The following is a 23,814-nucleotide window of genomic DNA, read 5'->3' as shown; positions in this document are numbered from 1 at the left end:
AGTCATAAAAAGTCCTCCTGGTGATTCCTAGCATGGTAGATAAATGCTTTTCAGGAAAGGGGCATCACAGTAGTAATAATGCAGAACAGGACTCGGCAGGGGTTGTTTTGTAGAAAAATAGGTGGTGGAGCTCATTAGCATAACTCATCAGCATATGCTGCCTCCCCACCAGCCCCAGGCAAGCGAGGTCTGCTTGGGCTGGCTAAAGATCCAGCTAGTCCAAGCAGGCCTTGCTCACCTGTGGCTCAACTTGGCAACCGCCCCTCCCCCCTGTCAAAAGGCCAGCAAGCCACCCGCCACCTAAAATCACATAAAAAGTGGAGAAAGGGTGGTGTGGGCTTCTCCAGGGGTTAACAAGGGCTGCTGGAGGTGTGGCAAAGCCCCTGGTGGCTGGCTGGCTGCCCGCTCTCCTAATCCAGGGATTGTTATGCATCCGCACCTACTATTCAATGGACAAGGTAGGTGGGGAGGAGGAGGGAGGGCATCAGAAAGGTTCAGGAGCTGTACTCCTGTGAGCTCCTGCTCAAGGCCTGGGACTCTGCCACATCCCTCTTGCTATATACTAGTCCCCTCCCACTTTGGTCCTAGATCTCAGCAGTCCCTCAGGAACAGCATCTAGGACAAAGTGATGATCGGCAGCAGGACTTGGAGATTAGTGGAAATTGCTGCCCCTTCTTTTCAAGTGTGTGTTGTTAAGCCTTTGGAAATGCCAGTCTTCACAGGTATAGGAAGAGTCTAGGTGTAATTCAACCAAACCATAAGTGGCAGAACCAACATAGCACTGGTTATTTGTTGTGGCAAGTGGGACAGAAGAACAGAATTGCATCAAAACGACTTAGTTATTCAACCTAAGAATGTTTTTTTTTTATAATAGACATTATTTTTTTAACATTTTACACCAAAATGTGTATTCTAAGTACGTAAATATTTTTTTTTAAATAGTTGCTCTTATCTTATATTCTAATAGTCAAATGTAGCACAATCTGCAGATAGCTAAACCCACATATCAGGGCCAGGCTGAGTGTAAACATATGGTTCTGCAAACTTGGGGGACCCTCAACCCCCCCCCCCCCCAGTTTGTGGAAAGATCTGAAAATTTAGGAAAAAATACATAGATGGGGTTAACCCCCTCCCTCCAAAATAGAGTCTGCTCAGGTGCAGACAATGAACTTAATTTGGTTCTGGAGAGCCAGCCGCAATGGAGTCTGGGAGCAGCTCCGGCCCCAGCAGCATTGGCATCTGGAAGCTGCCCCAGGCTTGATTGCAGCAGCATTCTGCTTCTAACTACTCACAAGCTAAGTTCAGGTGTAATAGAAAACTTTGAATTGTTTTAACCAATGTTGTTTTATGAAACCAGGATTTGGTTAACAGATGATCATCCAAATTCTAGTTTGTCTCAGCAAATGCTGGTTTCATCACCATCACTCCTTCACCACCTGCAGGGCTTTTTTTGTAGCAGGAACTCCTTTGCATATTAGGCCACACACATCTGATGCAGCCAATCCTCCTGGAGCTTATAGTAGGCCCTGTACTAAGAGCCCTGTAAACTCTTGGAAGATTGGCTCCATCAGGGGTGTGTGGCTTAATATGCAAAGACGATCCTGCTATTAAAAAAGCCCAGACCACCTGTATAGTGACCTCACTGGTGTTCCTGCCTTCTCTGTGGTAAAGATGAAGCTGGGAAATGAGTAAGCCAGGATTCTGGTATGATGTATCCTAACTAACCATAGATAGTGGAGTGGCCCATATTTGGATGATCGCACAAACTATCATGAGTTTAATTAAGCCTTGGTTTTGGTGATGTCTGAACTGAGCTACAGGCACTAAATATCCTTGGCATGTGGGTTCTAGAAGTCATGAAGAAGTGCTGATTTTTTTTTTATTCATTTCTTCTGAAGCTCTGTCACTAAATGAAACTGCCTTATAATGAATTAGACCACTGGGTCATCAAGGGCAATATTGTCTGCTCAGACTGGAAGCAGCTCTCCGGGGTCACAAGGAGTGCTTTTTTGTAGAAAAAGCTCAGCAGGAACTCATTTGCTTATTAGGCCACACCCCCTGATGCCAAGCCAGCCAGAGCTGCATTTTTGTGTGTTCTTGTTAAAAAAAAAAAAAAAGCCCTGGTCACAGGTAGAAGTCTTTGACATCACCTACTGCTGGGTCCATTTAAATGTGGTAGTCCCATGGTTAGGACTGTGGAAAATACTTTCTATCACAAAAATGTTTGGCTCATCAACTAGTTCGTGGTCTGAAAACCCAGGTAAGCTTATCGGGCTAGTGGCTCCATAACTAACTAAAGAAAGGAGAAGAATATCAAGGAATGAAGGTTGAGCGAAAACCAGCACCTACCGGCAAACTTCTTTGAAGGTCATGTCAACGAAATCATTGGAGAGCAAGCCAGTCAGCACGTTATAGTCCATGCCTTGTATTTCATGCCAGTGTCCAAGCAAAAGGTTTGTTGTCTGCAACAAAACATTTATAAAACAAGAATTAGTTGTTGATTGTTGGAATTTCTGATGGACATCCAGTTGGAATTTCTGATGGAATTTTTGTTGGACATCCAGAACAATCCGATGCTGAGTTACTTCAGTCTCAGCTATTGATTTCAATGGGCTGACAGAGACTGAACTCTTCTTACATATTTGGAGAGTGTATAAGGCTCAAAGGAAAAGAAAGGTCCCCTGTGCAAGAACCAATCATTTCCAACTCTGGAGTACATTGCTTTCACAATGTTTTCACGGCAGACTTTTTACAGGGTGGTTTGCCATTGCCTTCCCCAGTCATCTACACTTTCCCCCCAACAAGCTGTGTACCCATTTTACCGACCTCAGAAGGATGGAAGGCTGAGTCAACCTCGAGCCGGCTACCTGAAAACCCAGCTTCTGCTGGGGATCGAACTAAGGTTGTGAGCAGAGCTTAGGACTGCAGTACTGCAGCTTTAACATTCTATGCCACGGGGCTCTTATAAGGCCCAAAACAGACTTGGTAACAATAGACCTTCATTAAAACATGGAATAGACATGTTTCCTCCATTCCATTAATGCCAATTTGACAATCTTTGATATGATTCTTGGTCTTGCCTTGAGTCTCCTCCCTCCTTTCCCAGCTGACACTAGGAAGTTTTTCCATTTTGACTATGGAATGTCCACTGAAAGTCAAGGCTATGGGTGTCTGGGTGTTATAGAACACCACTGGGGGGGGAATGGAGATGAACATCTTAAGAGTGTATATGAAATAGGATCAGAAGGGAGATGAGGGAGAGAGAGAAAATGTGGACTATTAGAAGAGAATCATAGACTATTGGAGAAAAAGAACAGACTAGGAGAGGAAAGACAACTTTCACTCAGAGAATTTCTAAAATTAATTTTGCAACCACAACATGTGCAGTTTGCAGGAGCTTCTATTCATTTGTCTCTTTCCTTCCAGCTGTGTTATTGATGCACACATATGCATTTATTAAAAAGAGCCCTTGATGAAATCCTGCAAATGCATTACAAAAAAAATTCTATTTGTAGAGTATGTTATTTTACTGATGGCCAGATTTATGTATCAAGAAGATGCATAAATTTATAGTATTTCATAGCCAAGGGTCTCAACACACTACAAACTCTCTCTCTCCCTCTCTCCCTCTCCCTCTCTCCCTCTCCCTCTCTCTCTCTCTCTCTCTCTCTCTCTCTATATATATATATATATATATATATATATATATATAAAATATAAATTTGTAGTGTGTAATTTGTAGATGATAGATAGCTGATAGATAGATCCATGCTTAATATTTAAGAGGCATCTCAGAGCTACATGTTGTTTGTTAACAAAAGGGGGTTTAAGAGGCAACCAGAAGACAGACTCGTATTATTGTGACCCTGTGTGAAACAATGGTGATGTCAGGAGATGTAGTCTAATATGCAAATAAGTTCCTGTTGGGCTTTTTCTCCCTACAGGGGTAACCACAATTCAGCTGTGACTTGATAGCAGAGAGAGAGATAAAAAATTATCCACCCTGGGCACAATTTAAAACTTTTCTGCGCAACTCTTCACATGTTAAAGAAGATCAGGGCTTGAATTCAGCAGGAACTCACAGAAGCAGAGCTCCTGAACCTCCAGCCAGGGTCTGCATGCAGTGGAGGAATTCTCTTCCCACTGCACACAAATCCCATGGCATATGCAAGTGAGATATGCTACTGAGCTCCTGAAGAAGAAGCTTGTAGCATCTAGTAGTTAAAATGCATCGTAGTTAGAATATGGGACTAAGATCTGGAAGACCATGGTTTGACTCTCCATTCTGTCATGGAAATTTGTCAGGTGACCACAGGCAATCAATCTCAGCCTAACCTAATTCAAAGGGTTGTTGTCATGAGGATAAAATGGAGGTGGGGAGGCTGAAGGTGTAAGTGACAAGAATGTAAATAAATATGGATGGAACAAGATTTGTGATCTTCATCTAATCTGTTAGAGCCCTCAATTGCCTTTTTCTTTTGTGAAGAATGCGAGAAATGTGAGTTTGAAAACTCCACAAGTTAAATTTTGGAAACCTCAGTTGATTTATCTCACCATCCAGGTTAGCAGTGAAGGTAAATGAGCAAAGAAGCCCAAAGCATTTAGATAGATAGATAGATAGATAGATAGATAGATAGATAGATAGATAGATAGATAGATAGATAGATAGATAGATAATTTTATTTATATCCCGCCCTCCCCGCCGGAGCAGGCTCAGGGCGGCTAACAACATCATTCAATTTCCCTTATACAAAAGACAAGGTTACATTAACATTAAACATTAAAAATTCTGATAAGTTTAAAATCACTTAATTAAATTGATAAAAGTGCTAATGCTAGTTGCGCTTTTATAATGGCGGTAATCATTAGCAATTTCTTTCTTCGTCAGCGAAAGCCAGTTGGAAGAGGAAGGTCTTGCAGGCCCTGCGGAATTGTTCAAGGTCCCGCAGGGCCCGCATTTCCTCTGGAAGTTGGTTCCATAGGTTCGGGGCTACAGAGGAGAAGGCCCGGTTACGGGTGCATTGCAGCTTCACCTCTTTCGGTCCGGGGGTGGTCAACAAGTTTTTTCCAGCTGACCTCAGTGCTCTCTGGGGTTCGTATGGGGAGAGACGGTCCCTAAGGTAGACAGGTCCTCGACCATATAGGGCTTTAAAGGTAATGACCAGCACTTTGTAACGAATCCGGTATGTTACTGGCAGCCAGTGCAGCTCGCGCAGCCCAGGCTGTATGTGCTCCCATTTAGGGAGCCCCAACAACAGTCTGGCTGCTGCGTTCTGCACCAGCTGCAGCTTCCGGGTTCGGTACAGAGGCAGCCCCATGTAGAGGGCATTACAGTAATCCAGTCTCGAGGTGACCGTTGCGTGAAGTACCGTTGCCAGGTCTTGGCGCTCTAGGAAGGGAGCCAACTGCCTTGCCCGCCTCAGGTGAAAAAAGGCTGACTTGGAAGTGGCTGCAATCTGGGCCTCCATTGATAGAGAAGGCTCCAGTAAAACTCCCAGACTCCTAACCCGGTGCGCCGCTTTCAGCGGCGCCCCGTCGAAGACCGGGAGAGGTATTTCCCCTTCCCGGGCGCCCCGACCCAGACAAAGGACTTCTGTCTTCGCTGGATTCAATTTCAGCCCACTCCCCCTCAACCACATTGCCATATCCTGCAAGGCCCGGTCTAAATTTTCAGGGACGCAGCCAGGCCGGCCGTCCATCAGCAGATAGAGTTGGGTGTCATCTGCATATTGGTGGCACCCAAGTCCATATCTCCTGGCAATCTGGGCAAGAGGGCGCATATAGATATTGAATAACATTGGTGAGAGGACTGCCCCTTGAGGCACTCCACAATCCAGTGTGCGCCTCCGGGACCGCTCGCCACCAATTGCCACCCTTTGTCCCCGATCCTCGAGGAAGGAGGAGAGCCATTGTAAGGCAGACCCCCTCACCCCTATGTCGGCGAGGCGGCGGGTCAGTAGCCGATGGTCGACCGTGTCGAACGCGGCCGACAGATCTAACAGCATCAGCACCGCCACACCGCCCCGATCCAGATGCCGTTGGAGATCATCTACCAGGGCGACCAGTACTGTCTCCGTCCCATGACCCGGGCGAAAGCCGGACTGGCAAGGGTCTAGGACGGAAGCGTCATCCAGAAAGCTCTGCAACTGCGACGCCACTGCCCTCTCTATCATTTTACCTAAAAACGGTAAATTAGAGACCGGTCGGTAGTTTGCCAATTCGGCCGGGTCTGCTGTACTTTTTTTCAAGAGGGGTCGGACCAAAGCCTCTTTCAGGGATGATGGAAAGCGCCCCTCCGAGAGGGATCTATTTATGATGTCCCGTAGAGGACATTCAAGCTCCCTCAGGCAGGATTTAATTAGCCAGGAGGGGCATGGGTCCAAATCACAAGTCGTGGGGCGCGCAGAGGAGAGAATTCCGTCAACTTCCTCCAGGCTGAGCGGGTCGAAATGATCCAGAGTTAAATCAGAAGACAGGCAAGGGGCCTCGGGCTCATGTGCTGTATCTAAGGTGATGGGCAGGTCCTGGCGGAGCGACGTGATTTTGTCTGCAAAAAATTTCGCAAAAGCCTCACAGCCTATTTCTAATTCTCTGACGTTTGGTCTGCCCTGGGGCAGTGTAGTTAAATGTCCAATTATTTTAAACAATTGTGCCGGGCGCGAATTTGCAGACGCAATCTTGGCCGCGAAGTACTTCTTCTTCGCGGTCTTGACTGCCATCTCATACGACCTCATAAACGTTCTGTAGGATGTTCTCGCCGCTTCGCCACGAGTGCGCCGCCACTGCCTCTCTAGTCGTCGGAGTCCTTGTTTCAACCGGCGTAGCTCCAGGGTATACCAGGGAGCCAGCCTTGAACGAGGGCGCAGAGGACGTCGGGGTGCGATCTCGTTGATTGCCCCAGATAGCCGGTCTTGCCAGGCATCAACCAGGGCATCAAGGGAATCGCAAGGGGGCCAAGGGTCCCGAAGAGCTGTTTGGAACCGTTCCGGGTCCATCAGGCTCCGCGGGCGAGCCAAAATAGGCTCTCCGCCCTTACAGGGTTGTGGTAGCGTCTCCATACGAGCCTTGAGGGCTAAGTGATCCGACCATGGTATCGCCTCCGTCACGATTTCGTTCACTTTAATCCCGGCCGCAAAGATCAGATCTAATGTGTGCCCAGCCTGATGCGTGGGAGTCTGGACTCAATTGTGGAACAAAAGACCTGTGTTGTTCTCATGCAGAAACTATTTGCAAGTCCCCAAGACCTACCTGAGTGCTCTCCCGAACAAAAAGCCTGGTCAACAGGGTGGTTAAGCCTGGCACTAAGCAGCTTTGTGCTATCAATCCAAGCTTGAGTTCAGCAAAGCAGATGATACAGTCGCCTCTTTTCCAGCCCCAGTTGGGGAGTTTTGGCAGGTAGACCTGCCAGGAAAAAAAAGGGGGGGGGGGATGATAACTGCAGATTAGAGAGTAAAAGATTTGACCAAAAAGTTTTATTTTGGGGAAGGGGGATGATCAAAATTGCAACATTCTGAAGCATTTGTGTAAAACATTTAAATTAATTGTTCAGATAGCTTGAAACTATACCTTGAATGAAGCCTTACTTCAATCTGCACACACCTTCATTGCTTGCAGTGGAGGGGGGGGGTCATCCACTGTGCAGCACTTTCCCCTGGTTCTAGGTGCTTTTCGATCTATTAGCATGCTGATTTTCCATAACTGGAAGCTCCTAAAGCTTGCTAATGATGACTTGGAAAATTCCTGGGGATTTTTTTTTAAGGGGGAGCCTGAAGAAGGTAGAGAGAAAGAGCTCAGCAGTGGTGTGATGCCATGAAGTCCACCTTTGGAAGCTACCATTTTCTCCAGGGAAACTTATCTCTGTGGTCTGGGGATTGGTTGTAATTCCAGGCCACCTCTAGACCCCAGCTGGAGGTTGGCAACCCTAAAGTTCCTAGCACCAGGAGAACATGCTAGCCATTGGAAGACTGCTTCCCCAACAGAAAAGGGTGTTGCCCTGATCTGGACAGCCCAGGCAAGCCCAATCTCATCAGCTCTCAGAAACCAAGCAGGGTCAGCTCTGGCAAGTACTTGGATTGGAGACCTCCTTGGAATAACAAGAGTCTGGCGGGCAGGGGCAGGCTTTATACAGCCACCTTTCTGAATATCCTCCAGGCCCCCAGTAGGGTTCCATCACCAGAGGTCACCATGACTTCCAAGTGCACACAGACATGCATGCACACACACACATGCACAAAAATACCAAAAAGGGAAAAGAAGAAAAGAAAAGAAAGAAAAGAAGAAGACTGTAGATTTATACCCCGCCCTTCTCTCTGAATCAGAGACTCAGAGCAGCTTACAATCTATCTTCTCCCCCCACAACAGACACCCTGTGAGGTGGATGGGGCTGAGAGGCTCTCACAGCAGCTGCCCTTTCAAGAACAAGTCCTGTGATAGCTATGGCTAACCCAAGGCCATTCCAGCAGCTGCAAGTGGAGGAGTGGGGAATCAAACCCAGTTCTCCCAGATAAGAGTCCGCACACCTAACCACTACACCAAACTGGCTCTAACACACTTAACCGCTACACCAAAGGGTGTTGTGTGGGTGAAAGCAGAGCTTATGATCCAAGACTGTGTTGGATCTCTCATATCCAGTCTGCTAACAGCAGTGCTTTCCTCTGGGCAAGGAGCCTTCTGCTAATACAAGAGGCTCTTCTACCAATGGAATAGTATCCACCATGAGCAGAAGAATCCTTGCACCTGAGCATAATCCTACCATTATTTATTGATCCATTATTTTATTTAAAACATTATCAGGTTCCAACCCCGTGGGTCTAAAGGCACTGATGGCAATGCAAGTTTCAGGATTTATTGATTTATAGTTTCAGAGGACAGCCATGTTGGTTTACAACAGAAAAGCTAGATCTGAGTCCAGAAACACCTTGGAGACCAACCAGAATTCTGGAATGTAAGGTTTTGAGAGTCAGTCCTCTGATGAAGAGAGCTTTGACTCTCAAAATCTTATATCCCAAAATTCTTGCTGTTCTCTGTGAAGATATGCATTCCCCTGCAAGGAGTTTTGCAAGGCGCAAACCCTCCAATTTGCATTTTAGAAGTTTTTCTCCCCTCTGAGCAGAGAACAGAAGAGGAGAAGAGATTGCTTTCCAGACATACTTCAGCTCAACTTCATACAAATGCTAATAGATCAAGCAGGAGAGATAATGGATGGGTCAAGCTCTTCCCCTTTTCCTATCAGGGAACAGAGATTTGGAGAAATGGAATGCTAGAGGGACATCAGGAAGGAAATGTCCTGGAGATCTCCAGGAAAAGCCTTTTTGATCTGGCATGACTTGGTCAGTGGGTGGTGTAAAACAGATACAATAAAAACTCCTCACAGCAGGAAGGAGGGCTCTTTTACTGTGGTGCTGAGGCCATGACTGCGCACAAACTTCTCCACTGAGAAGGCAGCCATTGACCATGTGGTTGGCCTGGACAGCAGAAGGTAAGCTTCAAGGTAAGGCAAATTATGCAGAGGTCTGTAACTTCTTAAAGCTAAGGAAACTGTGCTATATTTTTAATATCTGATAGGGCATGCATAGAGTACGAGACAGAGGATCTATTTATTTTAGAATCCCTTGCTCAATCTGGTGCTGTACTAAAAATATGCTTATGAACATTTTCTTTTTAATAAATACTTTATAACTTTTGATGCTGATAGTAGTTCTCCACTGACCTCCACTGTCTCAATCATGCCATTTTAAAAGGAGTGCCAGGAGGGAGGGAGGCAGATGGCAAGCAGCTATTCCTCCTGGGGCATACAAGGCAGTAAACTGTCCCCATGGTGACCAAGCACAGGGCAGCTGGAGACCCAGAGACCCATAAGTGGTTCTTGGAAGGGAAGCTGGGAGTCCTGACCCTCCCACTAGGCAATTCCTTACAGAGGTCAGGTGGTAGCAGTGAGCTACCCAAGAGTGGAAAGAAAAGCCTCTCCAGGTGTTGAGAAAAACCTAGGAGAGCAGGACGGAATAGGGCCTGCAGGCCAGAGGAGGCATTCTGCCACACTCTCTAAGATGCTACTGGACTTGAATCTAGTTGACTTATCTTGAAAACTTTCTTAAGCCTGCCATTTGTCTGCACAGTACTCACAGGAGTTCAACCACATAATTAAAAACAGTGTCTATCAGTACAATCCTAAACAGAGTTATAAACACTTCTAAGCCCATAAAACAATGTTCTATCTATCTATCTATCTATCTATCTATCTATCTATCTATCTATCTATCTATCTATCTATCTATCTATCTATCTATCTATCTACAAAAAAAGACATGAGTTCTATTCCCCTGCCCCCAGCTCCACTATGATTTCTGCAGTAAAATATACCAGACCATAGACAGATGTTTAATATGATACAACCTTGTTAGAAGACTGGATGATCTGTATTATAACCCTGACATTGGCATATTGATTCTTGATGGACAACACCCTGCATTAAAAAAAATGTAGTTGTTCATCAGTGGGCCAGAAAATTGCTCATCATCAACATTAACTATCCAACTGTAAACAATGACATCATCTGTGTTAAGTAATCTCATAGTTGATATTAGCTACCATTGTTAATGAAAAGCATACCAATCCAATTTTTTTCATTTCTCTTCAGAATAGGCTGGTTCAAAATAAGGCACAATTGAGTTATTTTGTTCTCCTTTGTGTTTTGGCTGAGACCCATTTCAATGGCAGGGCATACCCAGTAAAATGGTCAAGGTGGAGCATTCATCAAATTCCACCTTGTTAGGTTTCATGTATATTTTCCTTGAATTAAAATAAAAATTTGGAAGTGGAGGACCCTCTCTTCACTCCCGTCTTACCTCATGATGTTAGCAGTGTCCTCAGTGTAGGGCGTGGCACAACATGTGTCAGCTAAGATGAGACATGCATCAGCATCATTTATCTGTTTCCCAAAGGAGGAGGGGCAGAAAGAAAGTAAGGTAGCAGCCCAATTCTATGTAACATCATTCAAAAGTAAGCACAATTGCATTCCATTGGGCTGGCACTGGACCATCTTGAGTAAAATTATGTACCCTGTCTCCCGGTAGCTCTCCAGAGCCCAACTCATTTATAATCATGCTTTCTGCGATCCCTTTAAGAGGTTTCTTATCAGCCATTGTGGCCTCTCCCCATTTTATGAAGAAAACACAGCTCATTCTGGATAATGAAGATGTTGTTCTTTTCATTCCATGGAAGTAAATCTATAGCTCAAGGATTTCTCAGGAAGGAAAAGGGAAGGCTTACCCGAACTCTCTTCAGATCTTCGTTTTTCAGTATTGAGCCTTGGAAGAAAGTGGCATATGCAGAATAGCATCTGAATACAGTTTCCAGTTCCAGATCGGGGGCAGTTCTACATAGGAGAGATATTCAGAGACAGTTTGGAGGAACCTATCATACTTAAAAAAAAAATTGTTGGGTAAAATTTGCCTTATTTAAATACTATTTGAAATAGCTACATCAGTAGGCCCTGAAAGGGAGGGGGGGCCTTTTTGGTTTTATTTAAAGATTGTCCATCCCTCAAGAAGAGTTTTTTGGGGGAGGTTTGGTGGCATTGCCTAATAATTAAAATTTTGTGAGATCTTTTCCATTCCTTCTTAAACTTTTCTATACTTCAGATATAGGCTCTCCATTGTGCTCAGCCATTGCTGGTTTGAGTATTTATATGAACTTATGAAGCTGCCTCATATTGAACCAGACCATGAGTCTATGTAACTCAGTATCGTCTATTCTGACTGGCAGTGGCTCTTCGTGGTCTTAGGTGGTAGCTTAGAGTTTGGTTTGTGCTGTGGAAGGGGAATGCTCCTTACAAAATGAAGTTCATGCAAGGCTTGTTCCTTTAGAAAATAAAAGTCCTCTATTGTGAAAGAACTACCATAGGAAAGGTAGAGTAAAAAGTTCTAACTCTCTAACCAAGCTGAACAGAGACTACACCTTGTTCTTCTGGCTGCTAGGGAGAGGAGAAAGCCAGAAGGAAGGAAGAGTAGCATTCTAGGTAAACAGGAGAAGCAGAAAACAGGCGAAGGGAAGAATAAAGAAGTGCTGTATATAGTAGGTTTGCCAGACTCCAGGTGAGGCCTGGAGATCTCCTGCTTTTACAACTGATCTCCAGCTGGCAGAGATCAGCTCCCCTGGAGAAAATGGCTGCTTTGAAAGGTGGACTCTATGGCATTGTACCATGCTGAGGCCCCTCCCCTCCTCAAATCCCACCCTCTCCCAGATCTACCCCCAAAGTCTCCAAGTATTTTCCAACACAGACATGGCAACCCGAATTCCAAATTCCAAACCTTTAATGGCATAACAGTTGCAAAACCTGGCAACCCTAATATCTAGAGGTCTTTCTTAACACCAGCTACCTGATATTCCTTTTTTGTGTGGAGATGCCAGAGAATGAACCTAAAAACTTCTAGATACAAAGCACATGCTCTACTATAGAATCATGCCAGCCTTCTTATGCTTCTCCACACTTTCCTTTTGTTGTATCATAACTATCCTTATGAAGTTTTTGATGATCATGAAAGTACATTGTGATTTTTTAATTGGTCCTAGTAATGGCAATCTGCTACTAGCCCTGTTCTGATGTTTAAAACTATTGCAATTCTGCACACACAGTACAAAACAGGAACGTGACTCTAGTTCTGTCCCCAAACCTCTATGCATTTACAACAGGGATCTTTGTATGCATACAAGGCTACACACATGGGTTTTGCATGTACATAAGGAAGTAGGATCCAACTTACCAACATAAAAACAAATGTGCATACATTTGTACATTTATCTATACACAAAGATATCTGGGGATGAGCAGGGCTGGATCTAGGGGGGAGCAGAGGGGGTGCTTGCCCTGGTTGCCACCGGAGGGGGGAGGCGCCAAATTGGATATGGCATCCATTCTATTCTATGGGCCCATAAGATTGAATGGCCCTTAAAGGGGCATCATTTTTAAAAATTTTGCCCTCCCTCAAAAAAACATGTAGATCCTGTCCTGGGGATGGGGCCACTGTACCGCTGCATATTTGGAGTGTATATTGTTAAATTGTTAAATTGTTATTGTTGGAAGCCGCCCTGAGCCACTCCTGGGAAGGGCGGGATACAAATCCCGAATAAATAAAAATAAATAAATAAATATATGCTTTGAACAACTTAGTAGGACTGCTGTTGCACTCTGGAGCAGAACGTGAAATACAAATTTGTTCTGCATTTGACAAATAATTCAGGAACATTTCTACTGATGTCCCCTATATCCTCTGATAGACATGTACAGTAACAGTTCAGTTCAATTCTTCCTCTTAATGACAGAACCAGTCTACATGCTTAAATTTCCCAGACACAGCAAGTGATTTCTGTATCTGTCATCTCCTCTAACACCCACCACTACAGCTGTCTTCCCTCTGTCAAAATTTAGACTGTCTTTAACTGAATGGCACTATAATAATCACCACCATAATTTCCTGTAGAAATTTTAATTTATTTATGTTGATATTATCCTGTCTTTCTCCTCAGTGATGACCCAAAGCGGCTTACATCATTTTCCTCTCCTCCATTTGATCTTCACAACAATCCTGTATCTGTATGTTAATTCCAAGACAGACCCAGAGCCTTGTGTGAGAGCCAATACGGTGCATTGGTTAGAGTGCCTGAGTAGAAACTGGTTGACTTGGCTTCAGATTCCCAGGAAACTTGCTGAATGACCTTCAGCCAGACACTCTGGCAATTTTGAGGAAAACTCTATAATGCGACAGAGTTTTCTCCCAAATTGCTAGAGCGGCCCCACATGAAACCAGAGTTTTCCCCAAATTCCTAGAGTGTGCCCAGTGCAATATATCACTTCTGGGTGACATCATCATGCCGTGCGAAAAAGTCTCCTGCCAGCAGCCGGTGGGGAATTGGTAACCTTAATTCACCGAGGCCTATTTTTCCTCCTCCCCTGTTGTAAGCACAAAAGGTTCATACTAGGTTTCAAAGAATGACAGGAGTGATGGTAGTGGCTGTAAAAATGCCCCCTCTGAGAATCAGAGCAGTATGGTCAAATTATCAAAGGAAGTCAGACAAGAACTGATACCTACTCTCCCAGAAAGAGGATCTCAGTGGTGATCTCTCCTGGGTCCTGGCATAGGAAGTCTCTTAGAAAAGCTGTCACACTGTTCAGAGTGATGTCACCGCAAACAACAATAAACCTGCAGAAACAAGAAATGTGCATAGCTTCCTTTCATGTCTGAAAAAAATAGTACGACTGGTGCAAATATGGTATGACTACTGTTTCAAGAGGGGACTGGATAGAGCAGAGGTCCAGCAGTGGCTATTAGCCACAAAGTGGAACACTGTCTGGGGCAGTGATGCTCTGTATCCTTGGTGCTTGGGAGTCACCAGCGGGAGGGCTTCTGGAGTTCTGACTCCACTGGTGGCTTCCTGATGCCACCTGGGTTTTGGTCACTGTGTGACGCAGAGTGTTGGACTGGATAGGCCATTGGCTTGATCCAGCATGGCTTCACTTATGTTCTAACTCTGGTCCTTATAGCTAAATTGATTATTCAAGCATTTAGTGTAAAGAAGTAATTGTTTCAGTGGGCTGTGTCAGGAATGCCCTTATGTATGTTTGCTCAGAAGTAAATCTTCTGAATTCCACAAAACTTACTCCTATCTAAGGGCTTTTTCTCATTCTCATTTTCCTTGCTTTTAAGTTCCTGTTTCTTTTGCCCTGCCCCCCAATTCTGCACATGCTTTGCTCCCTTTAGAAGAAGAAGAAGAAGACATTGGATTTATATTCCGCCCTCCACTCAGAGTCTCAGAGCAGCTCACAATCTCCTTTATCTTCCTCCCCCACAAAAGACACCCTGTGAGGTGGGTGGGGCTGAGAGGGCTCTCACAGCAGCTGCCCTTTCAAGGACAACTCCTATGAGAGCTATGGCTGACCCAAAGCCATCCCAGCAGGTGCATGTAGAGGAGTGGGGAATCAAACCTGGTTCTCTTGGATAAGAGTCCGCACACTTAACAAATACACCAAACTGGCTTTAGTGGTTTAATTGAATTACATTAGTAAATGTCTGGCAGAAAAACCTACAGTTTAAATCTGGAGGAAGATATGCTGGATATAAACCAGTGTAATATTGAACTGACCACTTGAAGGAGGAAAACATGTGAAACACAGCCCCTCCCCCCAAGAAACAGGAACATACAAGTGAGAAAAATGTGGATGTGGGAAAGCCCCAAGTGTACCTATCATTACAGCCCCAATTTGGCTTCTTTTCTACTTATTTAATGCTGCAGTAAATAGATCTACTCATAGAACTTCTGCATTGAAATGAAGCCATTGCAGGTGTGTGTGTGTGGGGGGAGCAGAAGACTTTTGTATGTATCAGATCCTCAGTGCCAACAGCACATTTCTAGCATGGACACTTTACCACAGCTTTCAGGTCTTCTGTTCATTCGTATCATTTGAGCCACTATGTTACTGATGTCTGCAAACAATGTAAAAAAGCAAAAAAACAATCTTAATGTGGTTACATGTGATCATATCAAAGTTCTTTATGTGTGATGTTTTAATGATGTGCACATATGCTTGTACTCTGGTAGAAATGCATATCGTCACATCAGGATTGCTTTTTTCAGTAGTTTTATGTGTACATTTATATTGCATGGAAGTAAATTATGCAAGTAAGATAAAAAGAAAGAGAGTGCTACGCATTTATAACTCTTGGTCACAAATTTGGAAATAAAAAAAAATGAGGGTTTGACTTTGGAAACAAGATCAGGGATGCTTGGAGAACATCCATAGTATTTTACGGTTCACATATCAGGTTCACATATTAAACTTTCATTTAACCCTTTCAAAAAATTAGGGAAGCTTTTGACATTTCTCAGATTTTGGAATCTGAATTTTTTTCTTAGTGGAACTGATACAAAAAATATTCAATCACTGCTCCTTGTTTGTTTGTTTCCAAGCTTGGTATAGAGGACTATGCATATGTGCGTTTTCCTGCCTTTCAGTTGCTAAGTATTACAGTGCCCTCTGCTCACGACCTGAGTTCAATCCCAGCGGAAGCTGGTTCAGGTAGCCGGCTCCATGTTGACTCAGCCTTCCATCCTTTCGAGGTCTGTAAAATGAGTACCCAGCTTGCTGGGGGGAAAGTGTAGATGACTGGGGAAGGCAATGGCAAACTACCCCATAAAAAGTCTGCCGTGAAAACGTTGTGAAAGTAACGTCACCCCAGAGTCAAAAACAACTGGTGTTTGCAAGGGGACTACCTTTACCTTTTTACCAGTGCACACAGATGTTTTGTTTGGGTTCCACTACATTGGCAGTGTTCACTGCTGCTTTGCTTTTGTACTAGCAGGGTAATTTTGTAGAAAAAGAGGTGCTGGACCAGAGGTGTAGAAAAAGAGGTGCTGCTTTGCTTTTGTACTAGCAGGGTAATTTTGTAGAAAAAGAGGTGCTGGACCAGCCTACCTGAAGGACCGTCTCTCCCCGTATGAACCCCAGAGAGCACTGAGGTCAGTAGGAAAGAACAGACTGACTACCCCTGGGCCAAGACAAATCAAACTACAGAACACTCGCTCTCGGGCCTTTTCGGCCGCAGCCCCACATCTCTGGAACCAACTCCCAGAGGAGGTGCGGGCCCTGCGGAACCTTGATCAGTTCCGCAGGGCCTGCAAGACCACCCTTTTTAAATTAGCTTATGAATAACTGAATTATACCGACAACGAAGAAAATCCGCCATCAGCATCAACTAGAAGAGCGTCAAGGATAGCGTTATAATATGTTTTAGTTAATTGTTTTAATCAGGTTTTTAAGGTTAATTAATGTTTAATTTAATGTTTCTAATGTAACTGTTTTATTGTTGGTGCACCATTGGTCACCGTATTGTTAGCCGCCCTGAGCCTGCTTCGGCAGGGGAGGGCGGGGTACAAATAAAAATTTATTATTATTATTATTATTATTATTATTATTAGCACAATTCATTTGCATAACTAATTTGCATATGCCACACACCCCTGACATCACTGAAAGGTGTACTAAATTATATCAGCTCAGCATCTACCTTAAAATGTTTCTTGAATTATAATTGTCATAATAAAACCTTACTCCTATCATACTTTTAAAATTACTTTCTCCTATGTGGCCACAGTGGCATGAGGAAGATTTCCATCTGTCTGCTTGATATGTTTTGGTTATTTTCCCACTTTTTGTGGAGAAAAATATTAGGAAGTTTGTCAATTCTTAGAGTTCAGCAAAATTCTCCCAGGGGGGTTGAATAATGGAGCTCAGAAGCAAGTATTGGGGGAGCAGGGGGGAGGAGAAAGAGCACAATAAAATTTAGAGGTTTCAGAGCTCCTCTCCTGTGAGCGCCTGCCCAAAATAAGACCTATGTACTAGTATTAAAATACTGCTGTAAAGACATTTCTGCGTGGTGTTTTACTAGTGAATTGGAATAGATATGTGAATCAGTTAAACACTGCACAAAAATCTTGATGTGATCATACATTACAGTAATGTTGCTTTTCTGCAGTGTATTTAACATGCACAAGTGTGCATCAGTAACATCAGGATGGAAATGTGCACAGGAGTGAAAGAAACTGAAAGGTACAGCAAACTGTGCAAGCTGAAGTTATAGTGAAAGCATCAGAGAGAAGTAGAACTCACAGTTAGCAAAACTAAGTTTGAATCCAGTGGCACCTTTACGACCAACAAAGTTTAATTTGGGGTATAAGCTTTTGTACACATGCATGCTTTATCAGATACATACATTTAGCAAAAATGTGGGTGAGGAAAGGAATGGAATGGTAAAATAATCTAATTTCTATGAGCAATTACATCAATCAACTATTTGGCAGAGGAGTTGGGGGGCTGCTTCTTCTCCTTTGCAATTGAAAAACATAATCAATAATTTTCTAGCTGGTGCTATGCTGCAATGGGCTGGCATTACGTATTCAGTGCCCAATTGTGTATAATGCCTCATTTAGATCATCTGAAGCCTGCTTCCACATGCTTATACCGCCTAGGCAGAACTAAGCATATATTTATATTTGATTGCTGCTCAAACTAGAGAGGAAAATATGCCAACAAGGGTCACACAACATATACTTAAATCTCACAGTGCATAAAAATGAAATTGACTTGCTTTCTGCCTTTCACTGTCTTGTAGGAGCCTTTGTAGATCTTAGTGCTTCCAACAATATCTGCTATTTCAGGCACAAAATTTGCAAACAGCATCTAGAATAACAGAAACATAAGTTCAGTTATTTTTCCTGCGTTCAAGTATACTCTTCCAACTTCACATTAAATCTGGGTTAATGAGCTAACAGCAGGATGTTTTGTGAACGCTGCAGTGCCACAATAATCAGAACAAAGCCGCACCCAGCAGCAGAAAAATACCGAACTGAAATGAACTTAGACAAAATGTGACTATTGGGACACATGAAGCTGCCCTATACTGGATCAGATCCTTGGTCTATCTCCTCCAGCTCTCTAGGGCAGGAGTGGCCAAGCTTGCTTAACATAAGAGCCACATAGCATAAAAGGCAGATGTTTGAGAGATGTAAAAGATGAACATCAGATGTTTGAGAGCAGGCAGGAAAGAAAGAAAGAAAGAAAGAAAGAAAGAAAGAAAGAAAGAAAGAAAGAAAGAAAGAAAGAAAGAAAGAAAGAAAGAAAAGCTGGGGGAAGGAAGAGGTGGAACGGAAGCAACCACTGGCCGGCTTGGCTTGGAAGCATCATTTAAAGAGAGAAATGCCTTTTCCAAGTCAGCCAACAGGGTGGAGGGGGGGCTTCGAGAGCAACACAATATGTGTGAAAGAGCCACATGTGGCTCCTGAGCTGCAGTTTGGCCACCCCTGCTCTAGGGCCTTGGGCTGAGGTCTTTTGGCCAAGGACCAGCCTACTTAAGGGACCGTCTCTCCCCATATGAACCCCAGAGGGCACTGAGGTCAATGGGTAAAAATAAAGTGACTATCCCTGGGCCGAGAGAGGTCAAACTTCAAAACACCAGAACACAGCCGCAGCTCCTGCATTGTGGAACCAACTTCCAGAGGAAGTACGGGCCCTGCGGAACCTTGACCAGTTCCGCAGGGCCTGCAAGACCGCCCTCTTCAGACAAGCCTATGCTGATATTAACTATTGAGTTGCTAATGAATAAAGAACCGCCATCCATAATACGATCATGGAACTACCTAAACTGGCAGAACCAGCGCCAAACAATTTCATCGCTGCCAGATATATTTAATGTAAATTGAACTGTGTATTTTAACTTAATCAACTGGTTTTTATGTCTAATTTCTTTTAATTGTTAAATTTAAAGTTTTACTTACTATGTTAATTGCGTAAAATGTTGTTGGCCGCCCTGAGCCGCATGGGCGGGGAGGGCGGGATACAAATAAAACCTATTATTATTATTATTATTATTATTATTATTTTGCATCACCTAGGCCGCGGTCAGACGTACATTTTTATCCGACACAGCAGCGCATGCTCTTCGGATTGAAAGTGCACGTCCATATGACAACATCTGGGAGTAGTCGGTGAGTTGTGGGTATCCCGTCATGCTGCGACTTACTGTCGGACTTTTTTGATAGTGGATAAAATCCGGTTCTAAATGCTTGACGACAGGCCAAAACCAGATTTCCCCTGTCTGATCATGCCAGCATTAGCGAGTCGTCTCAACTTGCATCCCAGATCAGTGCCATTTTTTTAAAAATCTTAGCGATACACGCATAACCGCAAAAGGATCAGCAACAGGCAAAAGGCGGAAGGGCTCATGGGTGCCTTAAGCACCACAACAGATGAATTCCGAGCAACTGCAAATGTTTCTTTTTAATTTTGTGGGGTTGAATTTTGTGACACAATCATTGTTTAGTCCATATTTCTAGAAAATAGTCCCTGAGGTTGAGCCAATCAGCGGCATTGTTTATGCACATGCACAAAAGCCGGGCCATCTGATCAGTCAACGACGGGACAGGCACTTGGCAAGGTGGAGGACGGGACAGGCACTCGGCAAAACAGGAATGCCTTGCTGATGGATTTGATGGTTCGTCTGACCGCGGCCCTAGTTTTGGATTCTTTTTGCTGGAAATGATATTGAACTGGGAACCTTTTTCATGTAAATCAGTAGCTCTTGGGCCATAGCTTCTCTCCAGTTTTGACTGGCCAGCTAAATGAATGAAGAACCAACTAAGTTCCATCACAAACCACCTGTTAGGTGCTGTCAAAAAGCAACATGCTAGGCGGTCTGATTTTCTCCTTATTTGCATCACTCTAAGAATTATGTATCTCATCTATTAAGTTTTCTCTGTGCCATCAGTTATTAGTGATCCCAAACCCATCACATATTACTTCAGACATATTGGTTACAGGGTTAACAATGTAATTGTTATGTTCATTGAAATCAACAGGTTTAGAAGCATTTAACTACATAGGATTGCATTAAAACACATCTCAGCATCCTCTCAGTATAGCAGAACATGACTCAGACGTTCTTAATATAGAATTCCCCAGTGGGGGTGGGGGTGGGGGTTGGCAACTTTCTGTAACTCATATGGTTTGGGAACTTTCTGTCTCTGTTTATTTTCACCCTGCAATTTACCACTCTTTCCTCATACTGGATGACATTTCAATTAACCAGTCCTTCCAGTTTGCACAAACTGGAAGAAGCTCACTAGGAGACCTTGGGCTAGTCACTTTTTCTCAGGCTAATAAGAACATAAGAGAAGCCATGTTGGATCAGGCCAATGGCCCATCCAGTCCAACACTCTGTGTCACACAGTGCCCCCCCAAAAGGAGGTTCACAAGTGGGGCTAGAAGCCCTTCCACTTTCTCCCCCCCCCAAGCACCACCTCCTGCGGCAGTGAATTCCACATGTTAATCATCCTTTGGGTGAAGAAGTACTTTCTTTTATCCATTCTAACCTTACTGCTCAGCAATTTCATTTAATGCCCACGAGTTCTTGTATTGTGAGAAAGGGAGAAAAGTACTTCTTTCTTTGCTTTCTCCATCCCATGCATAATCTTGTAAACCTCTATTATGTCACCCCACAGTTGACGTTTCTCCAAGCTAAAGAGCCCCAAGGGTTTTAACTTTTCTTCATAGGGAAAGTGTTCCAAACCTTTAATCATTCTAGTTGCTCTTTTCTGGACTTTTTCCAATGCTATAATATCCTTTTTGAGGTGCAGTGACCAGAATTGTACACAGTATTCCAAATAAGACCGCACCATTGATTTATACAGGGGCATTGTGATACTGGCTGATTTGTTTTCAATTTCCTTCCTAATAATTCCCAGCATGGTGTTGGCCCTTTTTATTGCAATCCCACACTGTCTTGACATTTTCAGTGAGTTATCTACAATGACCCCAAGATCACTCTCTTGGTCAGTGTCTGCCAGTTCACACCCCATCAACTTGTATTTGTAGCTGGGATTTTTGGCCCCAATGTGCATTACTTTGTACTTGGCCACATTGAACCTCATCTGCCACATTGATGCCCACTCACCCAGCCTCAACAGATCCCTTTGGAGTGCTTCACAATCCTCTCTGGTTCTTACCACCCTGAGCAATTTAGTGTCATCTGCAAACCTAGCCACTTCACTCCTTACTCTCAACTCCAAATCATTTATGAACAAGTTAAAGAGCATGGGACCCAGTACTGAGCCCTGAGGCACCACACTGCTTACCGTCTTCCACTGTGAGATTGCCTATTTATACTCACTCATTTGTTCACCCCCTCAAAGAACTGAAACAGGTTAGTGAGGCAAGATCTTCCCTTACAGAATCCTTGCTGAGTCTTCCTCAATAACTTGTGTTCATCAATGTGCCTACTCATTACTTAGGACCAAATCCAGGTTTTCCCCACTCCTGGTAGGTTCTGTGACCATCTGCTCCATAGCAGTCATTGAGAGTGTCTAGAAACTCAATCTCTTTCTCTTGACCAGAACACATATCTACCTCACAAGGCTGTTGTGAACATAACATGGAGGCAGAGTGATTTGAATGCTGCCTTCAGCTTTGGGAAAGAAGGAGAAGATGCTAGTTAGCTAGATCCTCAATCTCATCAAAGTTGCTTTTTTGGCACCATGTTTTATCATGTGTATGGCAGTAATACAGAGTGGGAAAATGATACAGACAAAATAATATGAAAGCTACAGCAAATTGTGCATACAGAAGTAATTGTAAACATTCCACCAGCTAAACCAAAAATAAGGAGATCTGAAATGAAGCACAGAGCAAAAATCCAAAAGAAACAAAATGGGTGGGGGAGATGTGCTCATTCCTTCCAAATACAATTTCTTACCAGTCCACCAATGACAAAGAAAAGGAGGAAGCAACGCCCTAAGGTAGTTTTGGCCACAATATCTCCATATCCAACTGTAGACATGGTTACCATAACCATGTATAAACACTCAAAGTAACTCAGTTGTTGGTAGTTGGTCAGACTTTCCCAGGGGTCACCAGAATTCTCTATCTGCATGAGAAACAAAGAATCTGAAAATGGAAAAGTACATCAACCAAATCTCTGCTGGCAGAGTAATCAACAGAGCAACAGTGCACAACCTGATTAAAGACTAGCTAAAGGTTTATTTAGGAATTAGTATACTTGATAGAAAATAGAGACACAGACATAGGTTCTTAACCTAGAGTAAGACTGAGTGTGGCACTTCTGAGAAGGGGGAAATAAATTATCCTAAGAGTAGCAACATGGAGACAGACAAGGAATGATACTCTACAGAAGAGAAGGTGCCGATCTCACACTATCTAATTGCCTTCTTGTTGCCCCCTGCACAGTCTTCTCTTCATCTTTGTACACTAGATATTGCCTTTTCCAACAACCTCATGCTGCCTAAAAGTATGGACAGAATAATTCCCAGGGGGAAAAAAGTCACAGAGTGGATGTTTACCTTAACAAATGGAAACATCTGGATGTGTTTAGGAATCAGGTATACCTGAATGTTGTGATGGTGGATCCAGGGAAATGCTAAGGACACACGCATCATCCTGGGCTCACTGCTTAAAGTGGACTGCTTTGTTTTCCCTTGCTTTGACAACCAACACACAGAGGTGTGCAGATCACAGAGTTCTGGCCCACACTCTGGATTATCCCAGTGAAATCAATTACAAGCAAGTCTAGAAGATCAGGAGGATAGCTATGGTGTTTGTGTGTGAATTTGGAAGATAACTAATCAAAATCAGATCTAAATATTTCCTGTTTGTTAACCTCCAGCTAACTAGTCTAAATGAAATTACCTGTGTATTGTGAGGAATCAGACAGGTCACATCCAGATGTTAGCTTTGTTGACGGCACAGCATCTGTGACTGTAGTCTGCTTGCAATGCCTGTTTTCCTGTATCATTACTGGCATTACTTTGCACATGAAAATTTTTGTTTCTGCTTGAAGGGGATATTGTATTGGGAGAAGCAATATGGGATACTGGTTGGAATGATAGACTAGGTTCTGAGAGACCTGGGTTCAAATCCCCACTCAGCCAAGAAGTTCACTTTATAATCCTGAGCTACTCTTTCTCTTGACTGTGCCTACCTTACAGGGTTGTATTTACAGAAATGGTGTTAGAAAAGCAGTATTTTTTCCTGTTACTGTTATGCAGATGATAACACAGGCAGCAGAGGCAAGAGGTTAACCAAAGATCGCCAGGTTTATGGCTCACTTTCCAAGCCTCAAAACCTCTCATTCCTATTTTGCCTAAAGAGGCACGATACGTACCCAGTGAAGAAACCCTGCAGCAGTGAGCCAAGTGCTTACAAACACAGCCAGAAGTTTGGACAGCTTGATTGAAGTACTGGACAGGCAAAGC

The 23,814-nt window shown here is 43.7% G+C and overlaps 1 protein-coding gene across 1 annotated transcript in view; it reads right to left on the bottom strand.

Moving 5' to 3' along the window:
* KCNU1 (potassium calcium-activated channel subfamily U member 1) overlaps positions 1-23,814 on the bottom strand; it is a 178,393-nt gene that overhangs the window by 88,016 nt on the left and 66,563 nt on the right. Inside the window, exons 11-19 of the mRNA XM_060251612.1 lie at positions 23,724-23,799; positions 22,299-22,469; positions 18,141-18,232; positions 14,088-14,198; positions 11,269-11,374; positions 10,845-10,927; positions 10,393-10,462; positions 7,249-7,401; positions 2,350-2,462 (exon numbers count right to left, since the gene is read on the bottom strand). Coding sequence (XP_060107595.1) covers positions 2,350-2,462; positions 7,249-7,401; positions 10,393-10,462; positions 10,845-10,927; positions 11,269-11,374; positions 14,088-14,198; positions 18,141-18,232; positions 22,299-22,469; positions 23,724-23,799 — 975 coding nt within the window. The remainder of the gene's footprint in view (positions 1-2,349; positions 2,463-7,248; positions 7,402-10,392; positions 10,463-10,844; positions 10,928-11,268; positions 11,375-14,087; positions 14,199-18,140; positions 18,233-22,298; positions 22,470-23,723; positions 23,800-23,814) is intronic.

The sequence above is a fragment of the Heteronotia binoei genome, chromosome 12 (assembly GCF_032191835.1).
Source record: "Heteronotia binoei isolate CCM8104 ecotype False Entrance Well chromosome 12, APGP_CSIRO_Hbin_v1, whole genome shotgun sequence".
Taxonomy (NCBI): domain Eukaryota; kingdom Metazoa; phylum Chordata; class Lepidosauria; order Squamata; family Gekkonidae; genus Heteronotia; species Heteronotia binoei.
The sequence above is the reverse complement of the archived record's forward strand: the minus strand, read 5'-3'. Positions and strand labels throughout refer to the sequence as shown.